The following is a 26628-nucleotide window of genomic DNA, read 5'->3' on the forward strand; positions in this document are numbered from 1 at the left end:
AGGTAAGTACACAAATCAATTAACAAATATAATATAAAACAAGGTAATTTACATCTAAAATTATCTATTTGTTGCTCAGGTTCCTAATCAAAAACGTACTTACTGGCAATGCCATAAGAAGAGAAGAGAAGACGGATGGATAAGGATTGCCAACCTCCTCAACATCGAGCTTTCAGCAACAAGATGGCTACAACTGCCGTCCCAACAGAAAGTTACCAAAATAAAAGCCCTAACTTCAAAATAAAAAACGTCTCTTTTTTTCCAGAAGAATAGCAAAATAATCAAAAATTTAATAATAATCAACTGCAAATTGATGTAGGTTAGGGTTATCAGAATTTTTAAAAACCTCAGATTTGTGTTCTACACACCAAAATACGTAATATGAACACCCCTCTCGATTGATTTACAAAAAAAAAAAAGTATGGCCCGCCCTAAATTGTACAGTGTCTTCAGAAAGTATTCGCATCCCTTGATTTTTTCACATTTTGTTGGGTTACAGCCTGAATTTAAAATGGGTTGAATTGAGATTTTTTGTTACGGATATACACATTATACCCCATAATGTCAAAGTGGAATTTTCTCTTTCGAATTTTTCCAAAATAATTTAAAATGAAAAGCTGAAATTTGAAATGAAATTTTAAAAAAAAAGCTCCACAAAAAAAACAAACAAACACCCAAACAAAGCATGGATACACGATTAATAGATGAGTATTGAGTACGCAATATGTACATGCCTGCTCAATTGCCGATATATGGCACCTGGGACCTCCAAAAGCATTTGCTGAACAGGGTTTAAGCATAGTCGTACGTATTAAATAGATTCACAAGAAACTTCACAAGAAATGCCGTCTTACAGATTCACAAAAAACATTCAAACTCTGTGCTACATGTGTACCCCATTAACTCAATTTAACAGTTTCTCAACTTAAATTCACTGGTGGGGCAAGCACAGACATGCAAGGTGGTTTAACTAGCCCATCCCCTGCGCGACAGGATTTTGCAATCACTTCTGTGTGTGTGTCTGTGACTGTGTGTGTGTGTGTGTGTGTGTGTGTGTGTGTGTGTGTGACTGTGTGTGAGTGTGTGTGACTGTGTGTGTGTGTGTGTGTGTGTGACTGTGTGTGTGTGTGTGTGTGTGTGTGTGTGTGTGTGTGTGTGTGTGTGTGTGTGTGTGTGTGTGTGTGTGTGTGTGTGTGTGTCCAGGCTGTAACTTTTTTACCTTTTGAGTTCTGTCATCAAATTTTCACCAACGCTTTATTAAGATAATACGGAGAAGGCAAGTTAATAATTTTGACAAAAGGTCAAAGTTCAGCGTCATCTAAAATCATAAATTTTCATCCAATTGACGTGATATTTGAATTAACGATTTGAGGTTTGTCATCAAATTTTTAACAAAGCTTTATGATGAGAATAATAATAAAGGCAAATTAAGAAATTACTCAAAAGGTCAAAGGTCAGCGTCACATAAAGTCGTCAATGTTCATCCAATTGACCTGAAATTTTAAGAATTTGCATATTGGGTCACTGAATTAGTTCACCAATTGAAAGCGAGAAGCTGGTTGTTGTTGTTTTTTAGATCGAAAGGTCAAAGGTCAGGGTTTTTTTTTTTTGTATACTGAATCGAGGCTCGTGAAAGAGCTAACATTTACTTCACAAACAAATCAACCAGACAAACAAAATACACAAAAAGAGGGAGCGGAAGACAAGATGGGGAGAGAAGGGGAAGCACACAAACACAACATCCGAGAGCAGGGAGATGTGTGGAAGGGAGAGGGCCCGGGGGGAGGAGGCATGGGAAGGGGGGGGGGGAGGGAGAAGTATAAAACACAAGGACACCAAGGACTTCCAGGACAGAAGTTGGTATTTCAAAAAAGTGGAATTGGGGTGAAATTAGCGGGGGTAGAAAAGATCAAGGTTTTGGATGGGGGAAGATAAGAGATGGTGGTGAACAGCTGTTTTAAAGACCTGGAGGGTGGAGTGGGATTGAAGAGAGTGAGGGAGTTTGTTCCAGAGGCGGGAGAAAAGAGGAATGAAGGACTGAAGGTGAGCAGAGAGTCTTGATTTTGGCAGTTTAACCATAAGGAGGTTGCAGGCAGATCTTGTGCGACCTGAAAGAATATTTGCGGGACAGAGCCCAGAGAGAGCTGGGGGGGGCAAGGCCAGAGAGGAGTCGGTAGAAGACGGAAAGACCACCAACCTGCCTGCGGTGAGTGAGTGAGAGGCCCTTGGAGATAACTTCATCACGGGAGATTCCAATGATTCTGAATGCTTTGGTTTCAACAGCGTGAAGACGAGCTAGGTGTGAGGCAGGAGCACCAGCCCAGAGGGGAGAGCAGTATTCCATTGAGCTACGGATGAAAGCCTTGTATGTGGTGAGGAGCTCAGGTGTGCCAAGGAAGGACTTCGCACGACGGAGGATGCCCAGTCGGCGACTGGCTTTGGAGGCCAGATTTGAAATGTGGTTTTCCCAGGAAAGATCATGGCAGATAGTGAGACCCAAAAGCTTGAGTGACAGAACTTCTTGGAGAGGATTATTCAGAAAGTGGATGGGAGGGTTGTCCAGTCGGTCTTTTCGGAGAGACATCGTAAGAGTTGGAGATTTGTCAGGATTGAAAGACATGTTCCACTTGTTTGCCCAGTCTGTGATTTTGTCAAGGTCTGCAGAGAGTGAGGAGGCTGCAGACTGCCGATCTGAGGGATGAAGAATGGAGCGACAGAGAGTAGAGTCGTCAGCAAAGAGATAGAGAGGATTTTCAAGAGAGTCAGAGAGATCATTGATGAAGACCAGAAAAAGCACGGGGCCCAGAACACTGCCTTGGGGAACTCCAGCCTGAACAGGAAGAGGAGATGAGAGAAACCCATTCAGGGCCACACGTTGACTACGACTAGAGAGGAAGTCCGCCAGCCATGCGTGGAGATTTCCATGGATACCAAAAGAGGAGAGTTTGGTGAGCAGTGCGGGGTGCCAGACCGTATAAACAGGGTTGCATAAAATCACCAATTTTCACCTGATTGACCTGAAATTTAAAGAATTTGCATATTGGGTCACAATTGGTTCACCAATCAAAAGCTAGAAGCTGATTTTTTTTTTTTTAGATCTTAAGCTCAAAGGTCAAGGCTGCATAAAATCATCAATTTTCATTTTGTATTTTTTTTAAAAACAGTTTTTGTTATTTAGAGGATACAGAAGAAGAAGAAGAAGACTGCTCAATACAAACGGATGTGGACGGCCTTTGCATTTTCAGTTGCTTTCTAGTTTATAATAAGATCCAGTGTGTGTTCGTCATTTTGCATCTCCTCCCATAAAGTGATTGCACAACGTTGAAAATGGTGCCATATTAATCAAGAAGGATCCGGTCAGTGCAGGCTCAATAAATGACTTGCATAAAAACATTAGTAACAATAATTACCCACAATTATAGCATTAGTAACCATTACCCCAAATGGTGGGCTGGCGCCTGGCAGGATGGCCTAGGCCCTATAACCGCGGTCGGGAACCTATGGCTCGCCAGCCATATATGGCTCTTCCGGTGACGGCATATGGCTCCCAGACAATTTTGAGTTGAAAAAAAAAATAAAAAAAATAAAAATCAGTTTGGAACCGATTTTAAAATACTTGTGATATTTCTTAATAATACTGTGTCATTTTAAAGTAAACAGAAATTAGTTTTGAAGATAAATTTCACGGGTCACGGGTCACCCGTGGGTCGGGTCGGGAACCAATGGCTCGCGAGCATGTCCGCGTCATTGTAAAGGTGAAGAAATCAATTTTATCAGATAGCCAACTAGTTTATCCGCTTCAACCCTTGTAACGGAAAAGATGGCGAAAAGAAAAAAAGACGATGATTACCGTGCATTCCAGGCTGCGTGGACAGAGGAATTTGCATTTGGTGAGAGAGCAGGATCTGCGGTATGTCTAATATGCAATGATAAAATTGCATCGATGAAACGGTCAAATATAAAGCGGCACTTCGATACGCACCATGCTTCATTTGCATCGAAATATCCAGCGGGGGACAGCAGGAAAAGGGCATGCGAGGAGCTACAGCGGAGAGTGCAGACGAGTCAGCAGCAACTACGTGTGTGGACCAAGCAAGGTGACGGGAATTCCGCTAGCTTTGCGGGTGCTTTGGCAATAGTAAGGAATGGAAAGCCATTCACAGATGGCGAGTATGCCAAAACATTCATGCTTGATGTGGCCAATGAACTGTTTGATGACTTCCCAAATAAAGACAAGATAATCAAACGAATAAAAGACATGCCCCTGTCAGCAAGAACTGTGCACGATCGTAGCATCATGATGGCAAATCAAGTCGAGGAAACACAAATTAAGGACATAAACGCCGGGACATACTTTTCTCTCGCGTTAGATGAGTCAACAGACGTTAGCCATCTATCTCAGTGCAGTATAATTGCCAGGTATGCTGCAGGTGACACACTGCGTGAGGAAAGCTTGGCTGTTTTGCCAATGAAAGGGACAACAAGAGGAGAGGATTTATTCACGTCTTTCATGGAGTTTGCTAAAGAAAAAAAACTACCGATGGATAAACTTATTTCTGTCTGTACTGATGGTGCACCCTGTATGTTGGGGAAGAACAAAGGATTTGTAGCGCTTCTCCGTGAACATGAAAAGAGAGCCATCCTAAGTTTTCATTGCATCCTGCACCAGGAGGCGCTTTGCGCTCAGACCTGTGGCCAGGAGCTTGGTGAGGTGATGTCGCTGGTCATTCGAGTGGTCAACTTTATTGTTGTCCGAGCTTTAAATGATCGCCAGTTTAAAGCTCTGTTAGAAGAAGTTGGGAATCATTATCCCGGTCTGCTTTTACACAGCAACGTGCGTTGGTTGTCAAGGGGGAAGGTGCTCAGCCGTTTTGCAGCTTGCCTGAGTGAAATCCGGACTTTTCTTGAAATGAAAGGCGTCAAGCATCCTGAGCTAGACAACACTGACTGGCTCCTGCAGTTTCACTATCTCGTGGACATAACTGGCCATCTGAACCAGCTCAATGTGAAAATGCAAGGTATTGGAAATACAATCTCATCCCTTCAACAAGCAGTGTTTGTATTTGAAAGCAAGCTGGAAGTCTTTCTCAGGGACATTGAAACAGGTCGTCTTCTGCACTTTGAAAGTCTGCAACAATTTAGAGATACATGCTTAGCAAGTGACTCCACTCAACATCTGGATCTCCAGCAGCTAGCTGGCTTTACGTCCAATCTCCTGCAGTCATTCAAAGCACGTTTTGGAGAATTTCGTGCGCGCACTGGTCTTTTCAAGTTCATCACTCATCCACATGAGTGTGCAGTGGACAAAATCGACCTGACATGCATCCCCGGGGTCTCTATCGGAGACTTTGAGCTGGAAGTTGCTGACCTGAAGGCATCAGACATGTGGATGAGTAAGTTCAAGTCACTTAATGGAGAGTTGGAAAGTCTTGCGCGACAGCGAGCAGAGCTGGCGAGGGAACACAAGTGGACAGAAATGAAAAATCTTCAACCTGAAGACCAGCTGATTCTTAAAACTTGGAACGAGCTTCCTGTGACATACCACACAATGCAGCGTGTGAGTATTGCCGTATTGACCATGTTTGGCTCTACATATGCATGTGAGCAGTCAATCTCGCATATGAGGAACATTAAGACCAACCTACGCTCACGTTTAACTGATGGAAGCCTCAACGCCTGCATGAAGCTCAACCTCACCACGTATGAACCAGACTACAAGGCCATCAGCAAAACCATGCAGCACCAGAAGTCGCATTAAAAGTAAGACATATTTAATTTATTATACGTTAAAAATACTATACGGCTCTCAATGAAATATATTTAGAAATATTTGGCTTTTATGGCTCTCCCAGTCAAAAAGGTTCCTGACCCCTGCCCTAGAACCTCGAGTTCAGAGCCTAGGCCATCTTGTGTGAGCCTGTGATTATGGGTAACGGTTACTAATCCGAAAAAGTTAAAAAAAATAAAAAAATTTTTACAGTCATGCTATCTTTTTAATAAACGTCCAGGTCACATTTGAAGCATCTTGTAATTGCATCAATCGACATCCCATGATAATTAGCATCCAGTACAGAAAATACTCAATGCTTTGAGGGTGTGGAGGTGTTTCCCGGAGTGTCACCGGGGGAGGGTGGAATTGTTGGGAGTGACAAGCAGAGGTAGGAGGAGGAGGAGGGGGTGGAGGAGGAGGAGGAAGAGGAAGAGGAAGAGGGTGTCGGAGCCACAGTCCCGTGATACAATCTTCATCTTCATGGACAAAGACATCTTTGATTTGAAGTTTCTACGTTTAAGTATTCGGGCATAATGATTGATGACAAATTGAAATAGAACAGAAATTCCGAAGTGTTGGCCAGTAAAGGAAACCAAATAATGTAATTTCTCAGGAAAGGAAAGAGCTCCTTTTATCAGTCTTTGATCTGAAGTCACTTTCATTTTTATTACAACCCGCCAGGGAGTAATGCATTCGACTGTGTGTGTGTGTGTGTGTGTGTGTGTGTGTGTGTGTGTGTGTGTGTGTGTGTGTGTGTGTGTGTGTGTGTGTGTGCTCGTGTGTTTGTGAACAACATATATGGAAACCTTCTGAACGGATTTGGATGAAAGTTGGTGGGATCATTGCCCTTGGGATAACGAAGAATTGATTAGTTTTTGGTGAAGCTCAGGATATTATTCCCGATCCAGGAATTATTTGAAGGATTGTTTACAATTGGAAGATAGGGCTCTTTTTTTAAAACATTATCTTCTTTATATTCTATATTTAACATTGTGATATGAAAACAGTTTTCATATTTGTTGTAAATGTAGTTTAAACTCGTGGTTATGCGTTAGAGCGGTGTATTTCGTTAGCAGCATCGGCTTCAAGGTTCTTTTTTTTTTCTTCTAATAAAGACATATTCTGTCATTTTAAAATCACCAAGGTGTGTATTCGGTTTCCCCGTTTCATAAAATGTATCGTTTGATACGTATAATGCTTTAAAACTGTTTTGTTTTTTTACCTCAGAAGAGATATCAACATTTACCTCAGCGAATGTCAATCGCGGTGTCAGTATTACTATTTGATGAACTTATAAAGACTTAGGTGAGTTATAAGTGTGACCAGCATGTGCACGGGATTCTTCCCAGAAGAATGAGTGGTCGCATTAGCTTGTACGACTTGAAATGAGCGTGTTTTGTTTTCACGTTTGGCCCAGTTTTACATGTTGTATCCCTACGGAATGAAACGAACGTTTTGCCTGGCTTACAATTTTATTTGAAGTCCCACATGCCTCAAAATACACTCACTTATATAGAATTGAACGCTGAATCCGAAAATGTAAGTGAAATTGCCTTGTTTTTTTAACATTATCTTCTATATATTCTAAATATATATCTGTGCAGTGTCTGTCTTGTGTTGTCTTGTCTTGTGTTGTCACTGAACTACTCCCTCAAACTTTTGTGAAATCGTACTATTCCAACTTGACCCACGGCGGGAGTATGCGCTCGACTGAGTGGCGTACTAGTTTGTATACAGTGTTGATGCTCGTAGAGGAGCTAGAACACAGAACAGACCAGGACGTTTTAGAAAGAAAAGAAGAGCAGAAAGAGCCAGGAGATAGATGGGTTGAGGGACAAACATCAACAGCAGGGTTAAGGAACAAAATAGAGGGAGATATGGAGAAACAAGAAACATGTCAAATAATGAGAGGAAGGGGAGGACACAGGGCGTCTATAGTAGTATAGATAAAGCTGCAAAATGTCAATCACAGAGGTTGAAGGAAAAACAGAAAGAGGCCTTGGGGAAGTTTATCTGGGTTAGTAAAGATTATAATTGTGGTTGGGGATGATCTGAGATGGTGGTGATCAGCTGTCTTGAAGACCTGGAGGGGAGAATGAGATTGAAGAGAATGTGCAAGTTGGTCCCACAGGTGCAAAAAAGGAGGAACGAATGAGTGAAGTTAGCAGGGATTCTGGATTGTGGGAGTTTTACTGGAAGGGGTTTACTAGCAGATGTCGTGTACCCTGCAGAAACCTGGAGGGGGTAGCGAGTGGGTAGGGGGGAGGGAAGGGCAGAGCCTGAAAAACGCAGAGGGTGCAAGACCAGAAAGTAGGTGGTAGAAAACAAAGAGACCATCGACCTGTCTGAGATGGAAAGATGATAGGCCAAAAGAAACAGCTTCATCGTCGGAGCTTCCAATGATGTTGAATACCTAGGATTCCACAGCGTCAAGCTGGGCAAGGTCTGAGGCAGGGGAGCCAGCCCAGAGGGGAGAGCAGTACTCCATCAAGTTGTGGATGAAAGCCTTGTAGGTGGATAGAAGTTGAGCTTTGCCATGGATGGAGTTTGTACGACGGAGGATGCCCAGTCGGCGACTGGCTTTGGAGGCCAACTTTGAAATGTGGTATGTGGTCCAAAAGCTTGATTTGTACTTTTGGTAACTTGTCAAAAGAAAATGTAAATTAACTCGAAAGTAAATGAAAATGTAAATGAAAATGTAAATGAAAAATGTAAATTTGTGTAAAAAATGTAAAATGTAAAATGTAAAAAAAATGTAAAAAATGAAAAAAAATGAAAAATGTAAAAAAGTTTTTGTCAAATTCTGATTCTGCAACTGGACCAGACGGCATCGGCCCACGGGTCCTAAAATCCTGCTCTGCCGCTCTATCTTACCCTCGCTCTGTTATTTTCACCCTCTCTTTTGTTCAAGGTCATCTGCCAGCATCTTGGAAATCAGCAAACATTGTGTGATTTTGGGACTTTTTGTGCGATTAATGTTAGCTCTTTCACGAGCCTCGATGTTGTATACAAAAAAAAAAAAAAAAAATGAACCCATGAAGATTGCACAATAAGTAATCTGGACTAACCTGTCCAAAAATAAATAAATTAATCGTTATTTGCAAGATGATGCAAGACCCAGCACATCCACTACAAAATTGTTTCAGTTCTAATCATTCAGTCATCTGCCTTAGTGTTTCATACACCTTACACTGTCATTTTACACTTATGGTAATCCTGGTTGCCAAATTCAATCCATATGTTCAATGGTAATGCTAAAAAAAACATGCTTTGATAAGATGCACACTCTTGTAGATCTGCGGCCTGATGGCTGATCCATTGCTGTTATTATATTTTCAATTTTTTGGTTATTGTCATTGAATTTCCAGTGGATGTCAACTTTTTTTTTATAACATGAGCAATAAATTATCTTGAATCTTGAATTTTGCATTCCATTCCCCTACACCACAACAGGACGTGCCAATTTCGAACGACCTCGCTTTCGCTTAAATTTGTCCAACATTGCGGAGCTGTTGTTAAAATCATTGATTCAAAGAAAACTACGACAAGGCATTTCCGAAAAGAAGAAAGCAGCAAGTTCAACGAGAAGTTTGTAAAATTTGGAGGGAGCTGAAGGCCATCACTAAACTATTGACTGAGCTGTCAGATGCCACCGATAAAAAAGCAACTCACAGATTGGAAACTGATTGAAATTACTACAGGGCGACATTGCTTTCATTCACAGAGTCACATGATTTTTCGGGAGGAGGACGAGGGGGTAGGGTGTTCAGAGAGGGAAGGAGGACCGGAACAGGGAGGTGTCCAAAATCTTCCAAAAAGATTCAGATATTACATGTATGGCCCTAATCCACTGACATCGTTGTGTGACCATCGTTTCGATCCGGAGCATCATATACAGTACCTTCAGAAAGTATTCACACCCCTTCACTTTTTCACATTTTGTTGTGTTGCAACCTGAATTTAAAATGAATTAAACTGAGATTTTTGTTGTCTCTGATCTACATATAATAAACATAAATACCCCATAATGTCAAAGTGAATTTTTTTTTTTTCGAAATTTGTACAAATTTATTTAAAATGAAAAGGTGAACTGTCTTAAATCAATACGTATTCAACCCCTTTTGTTATAACACTCCAAATTGAGCTCAGGTGCATCATTCAATTTATCTTGATCATCCTTGAGATGTCTCTACAACTTGAATGGAGTTCATCTGTGGCCAATTCAATTGATTGGACAAGATTTAGAAAGAAACACACCTCTCCATATAAGGTCCCACTAAGGAGGACAGCACATGTCAGAGCGGAATCTCCACCATGAAGTCCAAGGAACTGTCCGTAAAACTCGAAGATAGAATTCTGAGGAGGCATAGATCTGGGGAAGGGTATAAAACCATTTCTGGAGTGTTGAAAGTTTCCAAGAGCGAAGTGAGCTCCATCATTAGGAAATGGAAAGAATATGGAACGACCCAAACTTTTCCAAGAGCTGGCCGTCTGACTGAACTGAGCAACCAGGTAAGAAGGACCTTGGACAATGAGGTCACCAAGAACCAAATGACAATTCTGACAGAACTACAGTTCCTTGACTGAGATGGGAGAACCTGCCAGAAGGCAACAGTCTCTGCAGCACTTCACAAATCGAGGCTTTATGGGAGAGTGGTCAGACGGAAGCCATTCCTGATAAAAGGCACATGACAACATGCCTAGAGTTTGCAAAAAGGCACGTGAAAGACTCAGAGCATGAGGTAAAATATTTTGTGGTCTGATGAGACGAAAATGCAACTCTTTGGGCTGAATACAAAGCGCTACATCTGGCAGAAACCGAGCAGAGTTCATCACCCATCTAACATCATCCCTACCGTGAAGCATGGTGGTGGCAGCATCATGCTATGGGGATGCTTTTCAGCGGCATGGACTGGAAGACTTGTAGGGATAGAGGGAACAATGAATGGAGCCAAATATAGGCAAATCTGTGAAGAGAACCTGCTTCAGAGTGCAAAATATCTTAGACTGTGGTGAAGATCTACATTCCAACAGAACAATGACCCCAAGCTTTCAGCCAAAGCAACAATGGAATGGCTTCAGAACAAGAATGGAAAAGTGTTTGAGTGGCCTAACCAATGACCAGACTTGAATCCCATTGTGAATCTGTGGAAAGACTTGAAGATTGCTGTTCACCGACACTCCCCATCCCACTTGACAGAGCTTGAGCAAATCCGCAAGGAATAATGGGATAAACTCCCCAAATCCAAATGTGCAAACCTAATACAGACATACTCAAGAAGACTCAAAGCTGTAATCGCTGCCAAAGGCGCTTCAACGAAGTATTGAATCAGGGGGTTCAATAATTATGTAAATTAGATATTTGAACTTTAAATTTTAATTATTTTGGAAAAATTTCTAAAAACAAAAAAAATCACTGACATTATGGGTTATGTGAGATCAGTGAAAAAAAATCTCAATTAAATCCATTTTAAATTGAGGCTGTAAAACAAGAAAATGTGAAAAAGTCAAGGGGTGTGAATACTTTCCGAAGGCACTGTATGTCCTCATGGATGCACATGGGACGGCCAGATGAATGTCACAAGTAATGTACGTTACTGGATGGGATATTCAAAAATGTTCAGAACGAGATGGAATAATCCAAGTCACACTTAAAAAGGTAAAACGAGTCGTACAGAAAAATAAAACATTTATATATTTCCTCTCATTATAAATACTGGTTATTGAACATTTCAAATTAAACGTTAGCACGTCTTTGACTATTGTGAGTGGTCTTGTTTTGAAACCTTTGGGACCACCCCGAGCAGAAAAGGTTTTATTCAGGTTTCATTCAGACTGAAGATCAGAAACAACTGAGCTATTACGAATTATTATTGATTTATATAATTATTGTTAAAGCAGATGCATATTTTCGGGAAGATGCAGGTCTTCTTCTTCTTTCATATGCAACACAAGGATGCGAGTGGCATCATTGACTGAGGGCGCGGCTATGCCGGTGCCGGCGATAACTCGCCTACTCTTCGCGAAGAACACCGTGGGATCTTTAATGTCCACCCACTAATGCTGGCAGACTGCCTGCCCAGTCTAACGACCATAGTCCGAGTGAGGACACACACACAGTGCGAGTGTGCCTACAGTCACCTGCAAATGTGGACACCTCTCCCTCTTCACAGTTTTCACATTTTGATGCCAGCTGAGGTTATTTGATGATGCTTTAAAATCAAATGTAATATATGGAGTCTTCACAGACTACTCCAAATTGATAAAGATTTTAAAAATGCAGATAATATGTGAATAACTTCGATTAGCAGAGAAAATCCGATGATTCTCAGTTGCATAAGTATTCAAACCCTTTGCCTAATTAACCCTAAATCACTTCAGGAGCAAATTATTTGTTTGGAAGGTTAAAAAATTCCAAAATAAGTGCAATAGGTTTCACCTGCATGTAATCAATGGTTTAACTTAAAAAATTAAGCTCCCCAACTTATCTAAGGAGTTTTAAGGTGCAACTGACTTGGTCAATCAACAAGGCAAGCATGAAGACCAAGCAGCGTTCCAAAGAAGTCAGACATAAAGTGGTGGAGAAGCACCGTTCAGGAGAGGGTTATAGGAAGATTTCAAAGTCACTTATTATTCCTTTGTGTACGATGAAATCCATTGTTAAAAAGTGGAAGATGTACGACGGACAAGACTGTGTGTGACCAAGACTGTGTGTGACCAAGACTGTGTGTGACCAAGACTGTGTGTGACCAAGACTGTGTGTGACCAAGACTGTGTGTGACCAAGACTGTGTGTGACCAAGACTGTGTGTGACCAAGACTGTGTGTGACCAAGACTGTGTGTGACCAAGACTGTGTGTGACCAAGACTGTGTGTGACCAAGACTGTGTGTGACCAAGACTGTGTGTGACCAAGACTGTGTGTGACCAAGACTGTGTGTGACCAAGACTGTGTGTGACCAAGACTGTGTGTGACCAAGACTGTGTGTGACCATGACTGTGTGTGACCAAGACTGTGTGTGACCAAGACTGTGTGTGACCAAGACTGTGTGTGACCAAGACTGTGTGTGACCAAGACTGTGTGTGACCAAGACTGTGTGTGACCAAGACTGTGTGTGACCCAGACTGTGTGTGACCCAGACTGTGTGTGACCAAGACTGTGTGTGACCAAGACTGTGTGTGACCAAGACTGTGTGTGACCAAGACTGTGTGTGACCAAGACTGTGTGTGACCAAGACTGTGTGTGACCAAGACTGTGTGTGACCAAGACTGTCTGTGACCAAGACTGTCTGTGACCAGTATCGTGTGTGAGTGGGACCGTTTGTGAGTGAGACCATGTGTGAGTGAGACCATATGTGAGTGAGACCATGTGTGAGTGAGACCATATGTGAGTGAGACCATGTGTGAGTAAGACCGTATGTGAGTGAGACCATGTGTGAGTGAGACCATATGTGAGTGAGACTATATGTGAGAGACCGTGTGTAAGTGACACAGTGTGTGAGTGAGACCATATGTAAGGGAGACCATATGTGAGTGAGACCGTGTGTGAGTGAGACCATATGTGAGTGAGACCATATGTGAGAGACCATGTATGAGTGAGACCATGTGTGAGTGAGACCATATGTGAGTGAGACCATGTGTGAGTGAGACCATGTGTGAGTGAGACCATGTGTGAGTGAGACCATGTGTGAGTGAGACCATATGTGAGTGTGACCGTGTGTGAGTGTGACCCTGTGTGAGTGGGACCGTGTGTGAGTGAGACCGTGTGTGAGTTAGACCGTGTGTGAGTGAGACCGTGTGTGAGTGAGACCGTGTGTGAATGAGACCGTGTGTGAGTGGGACCGTGTGTGAGTGGGACCATGTAGGAGTGAGACCATATGTGAGTGAGACCATATGTGAGTGAGACCATATGTGAGTGAGACCATATGTGAGTGAGACCGTGTATGAGTGAGACCGTGTATGAGTGATACCGTGTGTGAGTGAGACCGTGTGTGAGTGAGACCGTTTGTGAGTGAGACTGTGTGTGAGTGGGACCGTGTGTGAGTGAGACCGTGTGTGAACGAGACCTTGTGTGAGCCAGACTGTCTGAGCAAAACTGTGAGAGAGTGTGTGTGTGTGTGTGTGTGTGTGTGTGTGTGTGTGTGTGTGTGTCGTTGGATGTTATCTCCATTTGCGGGTTTAATGAGGTGGGATGCAGTCCTCCCAGGACTCAAAGGATCCACCTCCACCTCGGTAAGGGACTACAGTTCATGGAACAAGCTGTTGAATTTTTGTTGTTCTCAGAGTTTTGTTCCAAGAGATCTTTTCAGGATTGTCATCGAACCACAGACTCCAGTTGTCTCCAGTTGTAGTTCTCCTTGGGATGGTGTGTGTATGTGAACGAGAGTGTTTGCATGTGTGAGCAAAAGTGTCCTTTGTGAGAGCGAGAGTGTATATGTGTGTGTGAGCGTGCATGTGAGAGAGCGAGAGTGTGTATGTGTGTGTGTGAGTGTGCATATGAGAGGGCGAGAGTGTGTATGTGTGTGAGCATGCATGTGAGAGAGCGAGAGTGTCACATATGTGTGTGTGAGTGTGAATGTGAGAGAGCGAGAGTGTGTATGTGTGTGTGAGTATGCATGTGAGAGAGCGAGAGTGTGTATGTGTGTGTGTGAGTGTGCATATGAGAGGGCGAGAGTGTGTATGTGTGTGAGCATGCATGTGAGAGAGCGAGAGTGTCACATATGTGTGTGTGAGTGTGAATGTGAGAGAGCGAGAGTGTGTATGTGTGTGTGAGTATGCATGTGAGAGAGCGAGAGTGTGTATGTGTGTGTGAGTGTGCATGTGAGAGAGCGAGAGTGTGATGTGTGTGAGTGTGCATGTGAGAGCGAGAGTGTGTATGTGTGTGTGAGTGTGGATGTGAGAGAGCGAGAGTGTGTATGTGTGTGTGAGTGTGCATGTGAGAGAGCGAGAGTGTGTATGTGTGTGAGAGTGTGCATGTGAGAGAGCGAGAGTGTGTATGTGTGTGAGCATGCATGTGAGAGAGCGAGAGTGTCACATATGTGTGTGTGAGTGTGAATGTGAGAGAGCGAGAGTGTGTATGTGTGTGTGAGTATGCATGTGAGAGAGCGAGAGTGTGTATGTGTGTGTGTGAGTGTGCATATGAGAGGGCGAGAGTGTGTATGTGTGTGAGCATGCATGTGAGAGAGCGAGAGTGTCACATATGTGTGTGTGAGTGTGAATGTGAGAGAGCGAGAGTGTGTATGTGTGTGTGAGTATGCATGTGAGAGAGCGAGAGTGTGTATGTGTGTGTGAGTGTGCATGTGAGAGAGCGAGAGTGTGATGTGTGTGAGTGTGCATGTGAGAGCGAGAGTGTGTATGTGTGTGTGAGTGTGGATGTGAGAGAGCGAGAGTGTGTATGTGTGTGTGAGTGTGCATGTGAGAGAGCGAGAGTGTGTATGTGTGTGAGAGTGTGCATGTGAGAGAGCGAGAGTGTGTATGTGTGTGAGTGTGCATGTGAGAGCGAGAGTGTGTATGTGAGTGAGCATGCATGTGAGAGAGCGAGAGTGTGTAAGTGTGTGTGACTGTGCATGTGAGAGAGCGAGAGTGTGTAAGTGTGTGTGACTGTGCATGTGAGAGAGCGAGAGTGTGTATGTGTGTGAGCGTGCATGTGAGAGGGCAAGAGTGTGTATGTGTGTGTGAGTGTGCATGTGAGAGAACGAGAGTGTGTATGTGTGTGTGAGTGTGCATATGAGAGAACGAGAGTGTGTTTGTGTGAGCGACAGTGTGTGGAGAATATGACTAAGGGAGTGAGAGTATGTTGGTGATGTTGATGAAGGTAGGGCCGAACTCACGTGCGGGGTCGGTAACGGAACAAGGCGTCGCCAGTCGGAGTGAGGACACCAAGGCCTGCACGACTGTTGTCGATTTTCACGTGTGGCTGGTCTGGCAACATCTCAAGGTCGAGGACAGCAAAGAGCAGAAAGAGGAACTGCTTGATCTCATTCAGGGCCAGAAAGCGACCGGGACACATGGACACACCCGATCCAAAGGGCATGAGATAGTGATGCAGCTTCTGTCCGCCCTTGTAAAAGTTTGTCTTCTCTTGCCCGTTCTCCAAGAAGCGATCGTATTTGTAGATCTGCGCGGCATACAATTAATACAACATCATGAGACACGACAAGCTTGGCATGTCGAGCACGAGCTGCAATGAAAATGAAAAGCAATGCAAATTAGATGCAAATATTTACGGCATGAAAAATGGCTGACCATCTATATATATAAAACACAGTTTGTGTGTGTGTGTGTGTGTGTGTGTGTGTGTGTGTGTGTGTGTGTGTGTGTGTGTGTGTGTGTGTGTGTGTGTGTGTGTGTGTGTGTGTAATGTTACCGATAGACTCCTAAACGGAGAGGCTTACGTGCTTGATATTTGACATAGATATGGCCATTGAGCGTGGGACGAACATGGCGGAACTCAAAATATTTGACGATCCATATTTTTTATTCATATTTACCTCAGCGCATTTCAGCGCACGGAATCAACGGAATCAGTGCAGGTGGGCGCTGATTCGCTCAGAGCGATCACGTGATGACGCTATGACGCTATGAACGATATGACGCTATGAAAAAAAAAATCGCTATGAAACGCTATGACGCTATGAACGACATGACGATATGTCGCTATGAAAAAAAAATCGCTCGCTTTGCCAAGGGGCTCGCTCCCCCCCCCCCCCCGTTCCCCTCCCCCTCCCCTCCCCCGCCCGGCAATGCCGGGTACTTCTGCTAGTACAATTATAAAACCCACATTGCTGTTCCACCGGAAAATGCTGAAATTCAACCTTTGACATTGTATGTCTGCATGACAATATATGATATAAAAAGGAGAAAAAGACATTAAATGTCATAGCCCCAGTGGTTTTAGCAATTTTGCTGTTCGGATTTAAAGGACGCCAGTTGAGAGCACACCTCCACCTGGTTGGCCACATCACTCAATGGTGAAGAATCAATTAAAAAATTAAATAATTCTCATATCCGAATCAATATTCAGATCTTCACCAAAATCGAATCGATTCTTCTTTGTCACACACGCAACCTTTCCAACAAGTTTCGTCCAAATCCGTCCACAACTTTTTGAGATATCCTGCTATGTATCGTTTTTGGCCATATCACTCAATGGTGAAGAATCAGTTAGAAAATTCTAGTAGCCGGATCCGAATCCGGATCTTCACCTAAATCTAATCATTTCGTCCTTGTCACATACGCTACATCTCTGCCAAATTTCGATCGAAACTGTCCACAACTTTTTGAGATACTTTGTTCACAAACAGAAGCCAAACAGTTCAATATTGGTTTCATCAGACCACAGAATCTTGTTTCTCACAGTCTGAGAGTCCTTTAGGTGCTTTTTTGCAAACTCCAAGCGGGCTTTCATGTGTCTTTCACCGAGGAGCGGCTTCCGTCTGGCCACTCTGCCATAGAGCCCAGATCGGTGGAGTGTTGCAGTGATGGTTGTCCTTCTGGAAGTTTCTCCCAATCTACACACAGGATGTCTGGAGCTCAGCCAGAGTGACCATCGGTTCTTGGTCACCTCTCTTACCATGGCCCTTCTCCCCCGATTGCTCAGTTTGGCCGGGCGGCCAGCTCTAGGAAGAGTCCTGGGTGTTCCAAACTTCTTCCATTTAAGAATTATGGAGGCCGCTGTGCTCTTGGAAACCTTCAATGCAGCAGAGATTTTTTTCTCTGCTTCCCCAGATCTGTGCCTCGACACAATCCTGTCTCTGAGCTCTGCCGGCAGTTCCTTCAACGTCATGGCTTGGTTTTTGCTCTGATATGCATTGTCAGCTGTGAGACCTTATATACACAGGTGTGTGCCTTTCCAATTCATGTCCAATCAATTGAATTTACCACAGGTGGACTCCAATCAAGGTGTAGAAACATCTCAAAGATGACCAAGAGAAATGGGAGACACCTGAGCTGAATTTCAAGTGTCATAGCAAAGGGTATGAATACTTATGTCAATGTGATATTTCAGTTTTTTCTTTTCAATAAATTTGCAAAACTTTCTAAAATCCTGTTTTCCCTTTGTCATTATCGGGTATTGAGTGTAGATTGATGAGGGAAAAAATGAATTTAAACGATTTCAGCAAAAGGCTGCAACATAACAAGATGTGAAAAAAGTGAAGGGGTCTGAATACTTTCTGAATGCACTGAACACACACACACACACACACACACACACACACACACACACACACACACACACACACACACACACACACACACACACACACACACACACACACACACACACACACACCAATATGCAGGCGTTGGAGGTTCTGGCGTAGATTCTCAATTGGTGCTTTTCCACCGCGGTACCGTACCGTACCTAAGTCTAAGTACCTGTGCTAAATTTGGTTCCTGCTATGGATTGGATACGTCCCAAGCGAGCCGAACCCGGAGCTATGGGTGGAGCTAGCAGTACTGCAGATCGTTGATTGGTCAATCGCTGTCGTCACAGAACCGTCACGCTATGTTCAGATCCAACCGCTATTTTGTAACACCACAATTCCAGAGAGAAGATAGCTAAAGCATAAGTGATAAGAATCAGAAAAAATACATGGAAAACCTGGAGAGTTCAGTTTGGTCTGTTGCTGAGGTGCAAGCCCTCATCGGTGTTTGGTGAGAAATGACGTCACCACTCACCACAGAGGTCGCGGTTTTTTTCCGGCGCTTCAGATAATTCCACCTATTTTCACGGTTCTGTTGTGCGATGGAAAAACGACACAGGGGATTACCGTACCGTACCGAACCGTACTGTACAGTACTGTACAGTATCATACCGTACCGGTCTGTGCAATGGAGAAGCGCCATAAGTAAATGTGTACCGTGTATCGCCACCTGGTGGTCGTGGCAAAGATAATGCAATTTTTTTTTTTTTACATGGGCAACGCTGATGTTAAAGCACTCTCCGCATGGGTACATTAATTTTAGCAAACAGGACAATTAATTGGTCCGTTAAAGCGACGGGTAGGCTCCGCTGGTTGGTTATGAAACTGCATTGAACATAGGGAAAACAAGTACACATACATTCAAAGTACACCGCCCCATGCCAAATAATTAAATATCCTACAGCGCGGCATTGCCGGGGCGCCTCTGGCGCCCGGCAATACCACAGTGCAGCTCATAGAGGCTGCATTGGGAGGGAGAGGTGTACACTAATTGCTTGATTAATTGTATAATTAAAATCAATAAAAGATTATCACAAATTATTTTCTTAATCAATTGGCTAATAGCATAACTAAACCACTCGTGCTTCATCCGAAGATGTATCTTTTAGAAATTTAATTAAATAAGTCATTAATAAAAAATTAAGCAATTAATTGATTCACCAATAAATAATTAATCGATTAAATGATTAATCAATAAATCAAAAATATCCTTGATAGCCACATCACGTGGTCACTGCCATGTCCAAATATTAGCTTCCCAGCTCAAAAGGTGCCTGAGATATTGGCCAAATGAGAAAGAAAATAAATAAATGATTAATAATGAAAATAAATAAATAATAATCATTAAAAAATTAAATTATTAATCAATTCGGTCACAGAACACATAAACCACCACCATTTCATCAGAATCTGTAACTGAAAAAAAAATTTTTTTTTTTTTTAGTACTTAATCGAATAATTAAATAATTAATCGATTAATTGATTAATCAATAAATCAAAAATATTCTTGATAGCCACATCACTTGGTCACTCATGTCCAAATATTAGCTTCCGAGCTCAAAAGGTGCCTGAGATATTGGCCAAATGAGAAAGAAAATATATAAATGATTAATAATGAAAATAAATAAATAATAATCATTAGAAAATTAAATTATTAATCAATTCGGTCAGAGAACACATGAACCACCACCATTTCATCAGAATCTGTAACTGAAAAAAACAAAAACATTTTAGTCATTAATCGAATAATTAAATAATTAATCGATTAATTGATTAATTAATAAATCAAAAATAGCCTTTGCAGCCAAATCACCTGGTCATTGGCATGTCCAAATATCAGCTTGCTAACTCAAAAGGTGCCTGAGTTAATGGTCAGAAGAGAAAGGAAATTTGATTAATTAAATAAGTACTTAATTAATCGCTAATAATTAAATAACTCCTCAATTTATTGATTAATCAAAAAACAAAAAATATCGTTTTTGACAAAGGACTTGCTCACTATTGTGCCGAAATTTCAGCTTCCTATCTCAAAGGATGGCTGAGATATCGTCCGGACAAACAAACAAACAAACAAACAAACAAACAAACAAGAAAGCAAGAAAACAGTTACAGATACATTCAAAGTACACCGCCCCCATGCCAAATAATTAAATATCCTACAGCGCGGCTCATTGAGGCTGCATTGGAAGGGAGAGGTGTACGCTAATTGATTGATTAATTGTATAATTAAAATCAATAAAAGATTATCACAAAATATTTTCATAATCAATTGGCTTATCGCATAACTAAACCACTAGTGCTTCATCCGAAGATGTATCTTTTAGAAATTTAATTAAATAAGTCATTAATAAAAAATTAAATAATTAATTGATTAATAAATAAATAATTAATCGATTAATCAATAAATAATTAATCGATTAAATGATTAATCAATAAATCAAAAATATCCTTGATAGCCACATCACTTGGTCACTGTCATGTCCAAATATTAGCTTCCCAGCTCAAAAGGTGCCTGAGATATTGGCCAAATGAGAAAGAAAATAAATAAATGATTAATAATGAAAATAAATAAATAATAATCATTAAAAAATTAAATTATTAATCAATTCGGTCACAGAACACATAAACCACCACCATTTCATCAGAATCTGTAACTGAAATTTTTTTATTTTTTTTTAGTAATTAATCGAATAATTAAATAATTAATCGATTAATTGATTCATCAATAAATCAAAAATATCCTTGATAGCCACATCACTTGGTCACTCATGTCCAAATATTAGCTTCTGAGCTCAAAAGGTGCCTGAGATATTGGCCAAATGAGAAAGAAAATAAATAAATGATTAATAATGAAAATAAATAAATAATAATCATAAAAAAATTAAATTATTAATCAATTCGGTCAGAGAACACATAAACCACCACCATATCATCAGAATGTGTAACTTTAAAAAAAAAAAATTTTTTGTCATTAATCGAATAATTAAATAATTAATCGATTAATTGATTAATTAATAAATCAAAAATAGCCTTTGCAGCTAAATCACCTGGTCATTGGCATGTCCAAATATCAGCTTCCTAACTCAAAAGGTGCCTGAGTTAATGGTCAGAAGAGAAAGGAAATTTGATTAATTAAATAAGTACTTAATTAATCGCTAATAATTAAATAACTCCTCAATTAATTGATTAATCAAAAAACAAAAAATACCGTTTTTGACAAAGGACTTGCTCACTGTTGTCCCGAAATTTCAGCTTCCTATCTCAAAGGATGGCTGAGATATCGCCCAGACAAACAAACAAACAAACAAACAAACAAGAAAGCAAGAAAACAAACAACCAGCGTGAAAACTGAGTACTCTCTTTCAGCGTGCGTCACTGCCGAGCCCCCTTCGGTGCCCAGCAATGACGATTTGCAATGCCTGGAGATGGCATAGGAAAGGAGCGGTGTACAACAAACAACGAGAGTGAAAACTGAGTACTCTCTTTCAGCGTGCGTCACTGCCGAGCCCCTTCAGTGCCCGGCAATGACGATTTGCAATGCCTGGAGACGGCATAGGAAAGGTGCGGTGTACAATATACCGAGGGGATGTACGCATCCTGACACCCCACCATCGAAAAAGGGACCAAAGGAATGGAATTCTGTCTTCGGATTAAAAGAACATCACTTGTAAAGCCTCGGTAATGAACTTAGCAGGTATGGTGATACGATAAAGGGCAAAACTTTAAAAAGCATAATTGCGCAAAAATACACGAATTCAAGGCGCACCGTTTGAAGCCAAGCCTGGCGGTTGTGCCTCGGAGGGACTATTTGATGCGGCAGAGGGGATGCGAATGTGGCGTGTCTCCGTGAAGCTCGGCAAGGAGCAGCGCCTGGAGCGGGAGATAAGCGGTTGTAAGGAATTGCGGGCGGCTCGGTGGTGACAGCAGGCATCGGCTCATGTGGGAGTATTAATGGTGCGGTGTCGGCGCGGAATTAAAAACGTGCGGCAGTGGAAGGATTACAGTGCAGTGTCCGCTCTTGGCGCCCGATTTGGCCGCCGAATGGAGGGAGGGATAAAGTATGGACGTGGCATGCTCAATCTGCTGTTGAGTTCGACATACAATCGAGGCTCGACCTCAAAACACATCTCCAGTAAAAGTCCCTCGTGAGCAATTCTTGGACTGCTCGGTAAATAAATCATCGGACAAGGCGCAGTAGTGATCTCCTCATCTATCCCACTCCTGCCACCAAATTGTCACATCGTAAAAATAAGCAAAGAAATACAACATAAAACAATAAAATGTAATACAAAGCCAGTGAAACTCCTCTGTATGATTGTGATTGTCAAATAATTATTCGTTCTCAGGCTTTTCATTATTGTTTTCGAGAATTGCTGCTGCTGGCCATTTAGCGATCATTTTGGTCCATCAAAGCTGGGAGTTTCAGGCAAGAAATGGATTGCTTTTATAATGTCGCTTTATTGAGTTTATCGGCCGCGTTCTCCGAAAAACTTAAGAAGAATAAACACAACTCATCGTGCTGTGGTAAGTATAATAAATAGAAGAGAACACGAGTACATTTTCGTCTCACTTTGGTTTACAATGTTAGTGGGTAAAATGTCTATCAACTGTTTGATTTCATACACTTCCTGCTAATTTACATTTTAAAAAACCGGGCGACCTTGGTTTAGCGTGTTGTAACATTTTCCTCTGACAATCAGTCTGGAAAATTCCAGACAATTCATCATTCCTGGTTCATGGTTTGCAGAAAGATGTTTGGGGATTCGAATCGGTGTGGTCAACATGGGAAATTAGGATGTATATGGCGTCCATCCATGATTTTTATGGAGGGGAATTGAATTGTGGGAAGGGCTGAAAAACGGTGCTCCTGAGGTTAGGACCCGAGTCGAGACCCAACGGTCTATCAAAGGAGACCTGCATATGTCCGCCACATTTCCCCATGTGTCTCCAGATCGCGTCTCGTGTCGGTCAGGCTGTGATTGAGCGCCTCATCTGATGTAAGAGTGCAGTGCAGGAAGTAGACATTCACAGATCAACAGTCTTGTCCACTCACCTTTTAAAAAGACTTTATCAACTCATTACCGCAATCGTTTTTTCAATAACACTCAACCATACTGATGCACTAGAATGATAACAACAATTGGGGATGCCTCCCCACGGTGGTTGTACCCCCTAACGCAAGTTGGGGGCCAAATCTTCCCCATTCTTCCCTCCTGCCATGATTTGTCAGGTCATGGTCGGAGTGCCGATTGGTCCCCATGGACCGGCCCTTTCCCTCTTGTCTCTGTTTCTCTGTCTCTCTCTAACTTTGTCATGGCCCTGACTTTGTGAAGGTGGGGTACACCATCCTGGACGTGGGCGATCTCTGCATCGCTCCTGGGAGATTGTTCGGCTGTCTCCGTGCCGAGGGCTTGTTTGAGAAAACTGTATGGGGCTATACAACAACAACAACTACAACAACAACTAGAATGACTCCACCATGATTGCTGACAGTTTCCATTGTACCGGACACATGGTAAAAAAACAACAACTCCATTGAACCAAATACGTTGTATTCTTTTCAATGTACTGATTCCACTGTGATACACCCTTATAGTACCGGTACAGTACAAGTAACTCTCGTACAGTACAGTTTATCCACCTCTACGCATTAATGGTCTCTTCCATTCCTTCAACCCAATATAGTCTCCCACTAATGGAACCGACTCTGCTGTGTCTCTTATCTTGTAGCCCTCCCTAGTGTAGTGTCTGTGTCTTGTGTAGTCCTTCAACAGTGCTGCCCATCGTCACCTCATGCTTTCACTCATCCCCACACCTGCTCTCTTCTGTTATCACTATAAGCCCCTCCGACCCTTAATTTCCTTAATGCCATGCCTATGTTCAAGTGTGATGTCCTTGTCTCCCTTTTCTCCTCTGATACTCTCCGTCTGTAAACCTAATGCCAACTGTTGTTTGGGTGGCCCTCCAACAGCCCGGATTTATTTACACCAAAAACTTCAAACATGTAGATTGTAGGATCACCGCAAGCACAAACATAGGGGCAATATCCCCGGTGCTCACCAAGTATAATAAACAATATATTGCACCGACTAAAGGTATTTTAAACCAATTTCAATGGTTGCTAGAAGACAAGGCAGCATGGAGATTCATACTAACATAATCATAAGACTACAAACAAACAAATAAAAAAATACAAATGTGTGTGGGGCAACCCTCCCTCCCCCAACTCCATATACCTCCTAAGACCCAAATTTTTCTAATGCCGTGAACAAACATTGGTACATCACGGGTGATTAAGGGTGTGGTCAGGTTTCATCGAAATTGTGTGTGTAGTTTCTGAGAAGAAAGCAAATACCTATTTTGGGGGGCAATCCCCCTGCCCACCAGGAGACCCCCAAAGGGGCTTTAATGCCATGACCATACTTTGGTACAGCATGGGTGGTAAAGGTTGTGGTAAAGTTTCATCGAAATAGTGTGTGTAGTTTCTGAGAAGAAAGCAAATACCTATTTTGGGGGAGTCAAATCTGGATGCACTTTGACCCCGGTAAACCCCCTCAGACCCCGATTTTTTTAATGCCGTGAACAAACTTTGGTCACAACACAACATATATAATTTGTGCCAAATTTGGTCGCAATCCCATCAGCGGTTTCGGAGAAGAAGTTTCAAGTGTTTACGGACTGACAGACGGACGGACAACGCGCCATCGCATAAGCTCCCCTGAACGTCGTTCCAGGTGAGCTAAAAACCGTGATTGAATTGAACATTACCACAACACCAACATCAATAATAATTGCAATCGCTACACATTGTAACACAGCACAAAGGATGACATCCCATTGTGAGTAGCATATGCGCAAGGGTAGCTGGGTGATCTCAAACCTCTGGCTCTGGGTAGATCTCCGGATCAAGGTGCAGAGCTGTTTGCGGATACATCGCCAACCAATCGTTCTTCCGCAGAGGGACCGTGCGCCCGGGTTCCAGTTCGAGGTCTATGTCATCCTGAGCCACACGGATGTTGATGGAGGCACTACACAGACGCATGCTCTCGCTGATGGCACTACCTGCAGGAATGGGAAAAGCTTAGGCTTGGGAGCACATTCCACTGGTCACCTGATTAAAGATCATTATATATTGCTTGAAGTACCGTGCATCTTAGTGGGTGTCGCCTTTGCAGAACCACCTACCTAAGCACACAAGGTCAGGCAGCATGGTTGGACTCAGCTTCAGGAACGAGCTTGGCTTTGGATACTGCCCTGTAGATTTCAGGACATCATCCACCTCTTTGCGGATGGCAGTGAGAGCGTCAGGGTGCCGGAGCAGGTAGTACAGAGCCCAGAAGGCAGCGGGAAGTGTATTGCCCAGGGAGGCCCAGAGAAAGGCCAGGTGGTGACCTGTGAAGATACATTCAGCATAATGTTGAGGAAGAAATTGTTGGTGGGTGAATAAAGACATCATAGTCAGAGACCATCATAGTAGGGTAAAGGGGTAAAGGTAAGCAAAGAGGGTTAAGAAGTTGAAGGTAAGGAAGATGAGAGTTTGGACATTTTTAAGGGAGGTCTCTTTCAGTCAGAGAGTGGTTCGTGCATGGAATGGTCTCCCCGGAAAGGTAGTGATTAATAGATATGGGAGGTCAGCAGACAGGACAGTGCCAGGCAGCTATAAGTAAAGCTAATAGAAATTTAGGTTGTATTCGTAGGCAGACAAATTATAAATTAAAGGTAGGTTTCACACTCCACAGGAATTTAATGAGGCCTCATCCTAGAATATTGTGAGAAGTTTTTGTCAACACCTCTGAGGCAGGACATAGGTGCCATAGGGAGGGTTCAGCGTAGAGCTACAACATTAATTCCTGGGTTACCGTTACGGAGAGTTCCTGTTAGGAGCTGCAGAAGACAGAACTTTATACAATAGGAAGGAGGTGGTTACGAGGGGTTTATGATAGAGATGTTTAAGATACGGTAATAAAGGGTACAGACAAGATAAGTGCAGAAGGCACCTCACCAAGTGTGCTCGTTACCCATCCCAGCTTCTCGCCGAGTGTGCCCGTTCCCCATCCCAGCTTATCGCCAAGTGTGCCCGTTACCAGGCCCCGCACCTCACATATCGTGGCGATTACCGGCCCCGCACCTCAACGAGAGTTGTCGTTATCTGGCCCCACACCTCCCAGAGTAGGTCTGTTACCTGGCCCCTCACTTCAATGACAGATCCTGTGATCCAGACCCACCCCTCAATGAAAGTTCTGGATATCTGGCTCCTCACCTCACACAGTGTGTCATTACGCAGCCATGCACCTCAACAATATCCAGGCACCTCAACAACAGCCATGCACCTCACAATAGAGCCAGGATATCTCTCTACTCTGAAGACTGAACTCTCAAACCTGTCTCCCTCCTCCAAATCCTGGTGGCGTCTGGTCAAATCTGTTTCTGGTGTTTGTTCCCCCTCCATCCCCTCCCTTACCTCAAACGGCTACACAGCTGACATCGCACGTGAAAAAGCCGAATACCTCAACTCTGTGTTTGTCTCAAAATATTGTGTCCCAAACCCATCTCTCTCTGTACCCACCTTTCCCAGTCGAACCCAGCTGCTCCTGGACTCTGTGTCCTTCTCTCCTGACAAGGTGGAGGAGGTTTTGTCAAACCTCGACTCTGAT

General features: G+C 42.7%; 1 protein-coding gene across 1 annotated transcript in view; it reads right to left on the reverse strand.

Moving 5' to 3' along the window:
* LOC137423055 (cytochrome P450 7B1) overlaps positions 1-26628 on the reverse strand; it is a 177137-nt gene that overhangs the window by 24059 nt on the left and 126450 nt on the right. The window contains exons 5-7 of the mRNA XM_078774738.1: positions 25156-25366; positions 24855-25032; positions 15599-15885 (exon numbers count right to left, since the gene is read on the reverse strand). Coding sequence (XP_078630864.1) covers positions 15599-15885; positions 24855-25032; positions 25156-25366 — 676 coding nt within the window. The remainder of the gene's footprint in view (positions 1-15598; positions 15886-24854; positions 25033-25155; positions 25367-26628) is intronic.

The sequence above is a fragment of the Myxine glutinosa genome, chromosome 3 (assembly GCF_964187855.1).
Source record: "Myxine glutinosa chromosome 3, kmMyxGlut1.1, whole genome shotgun sequence".
NCBI classification, from domain to species: Eukaryota; Metazoa; Chordata; class Myxini; order Myxiniformes; family Myxinidae; genus Myxine; species Myxine glutinosa.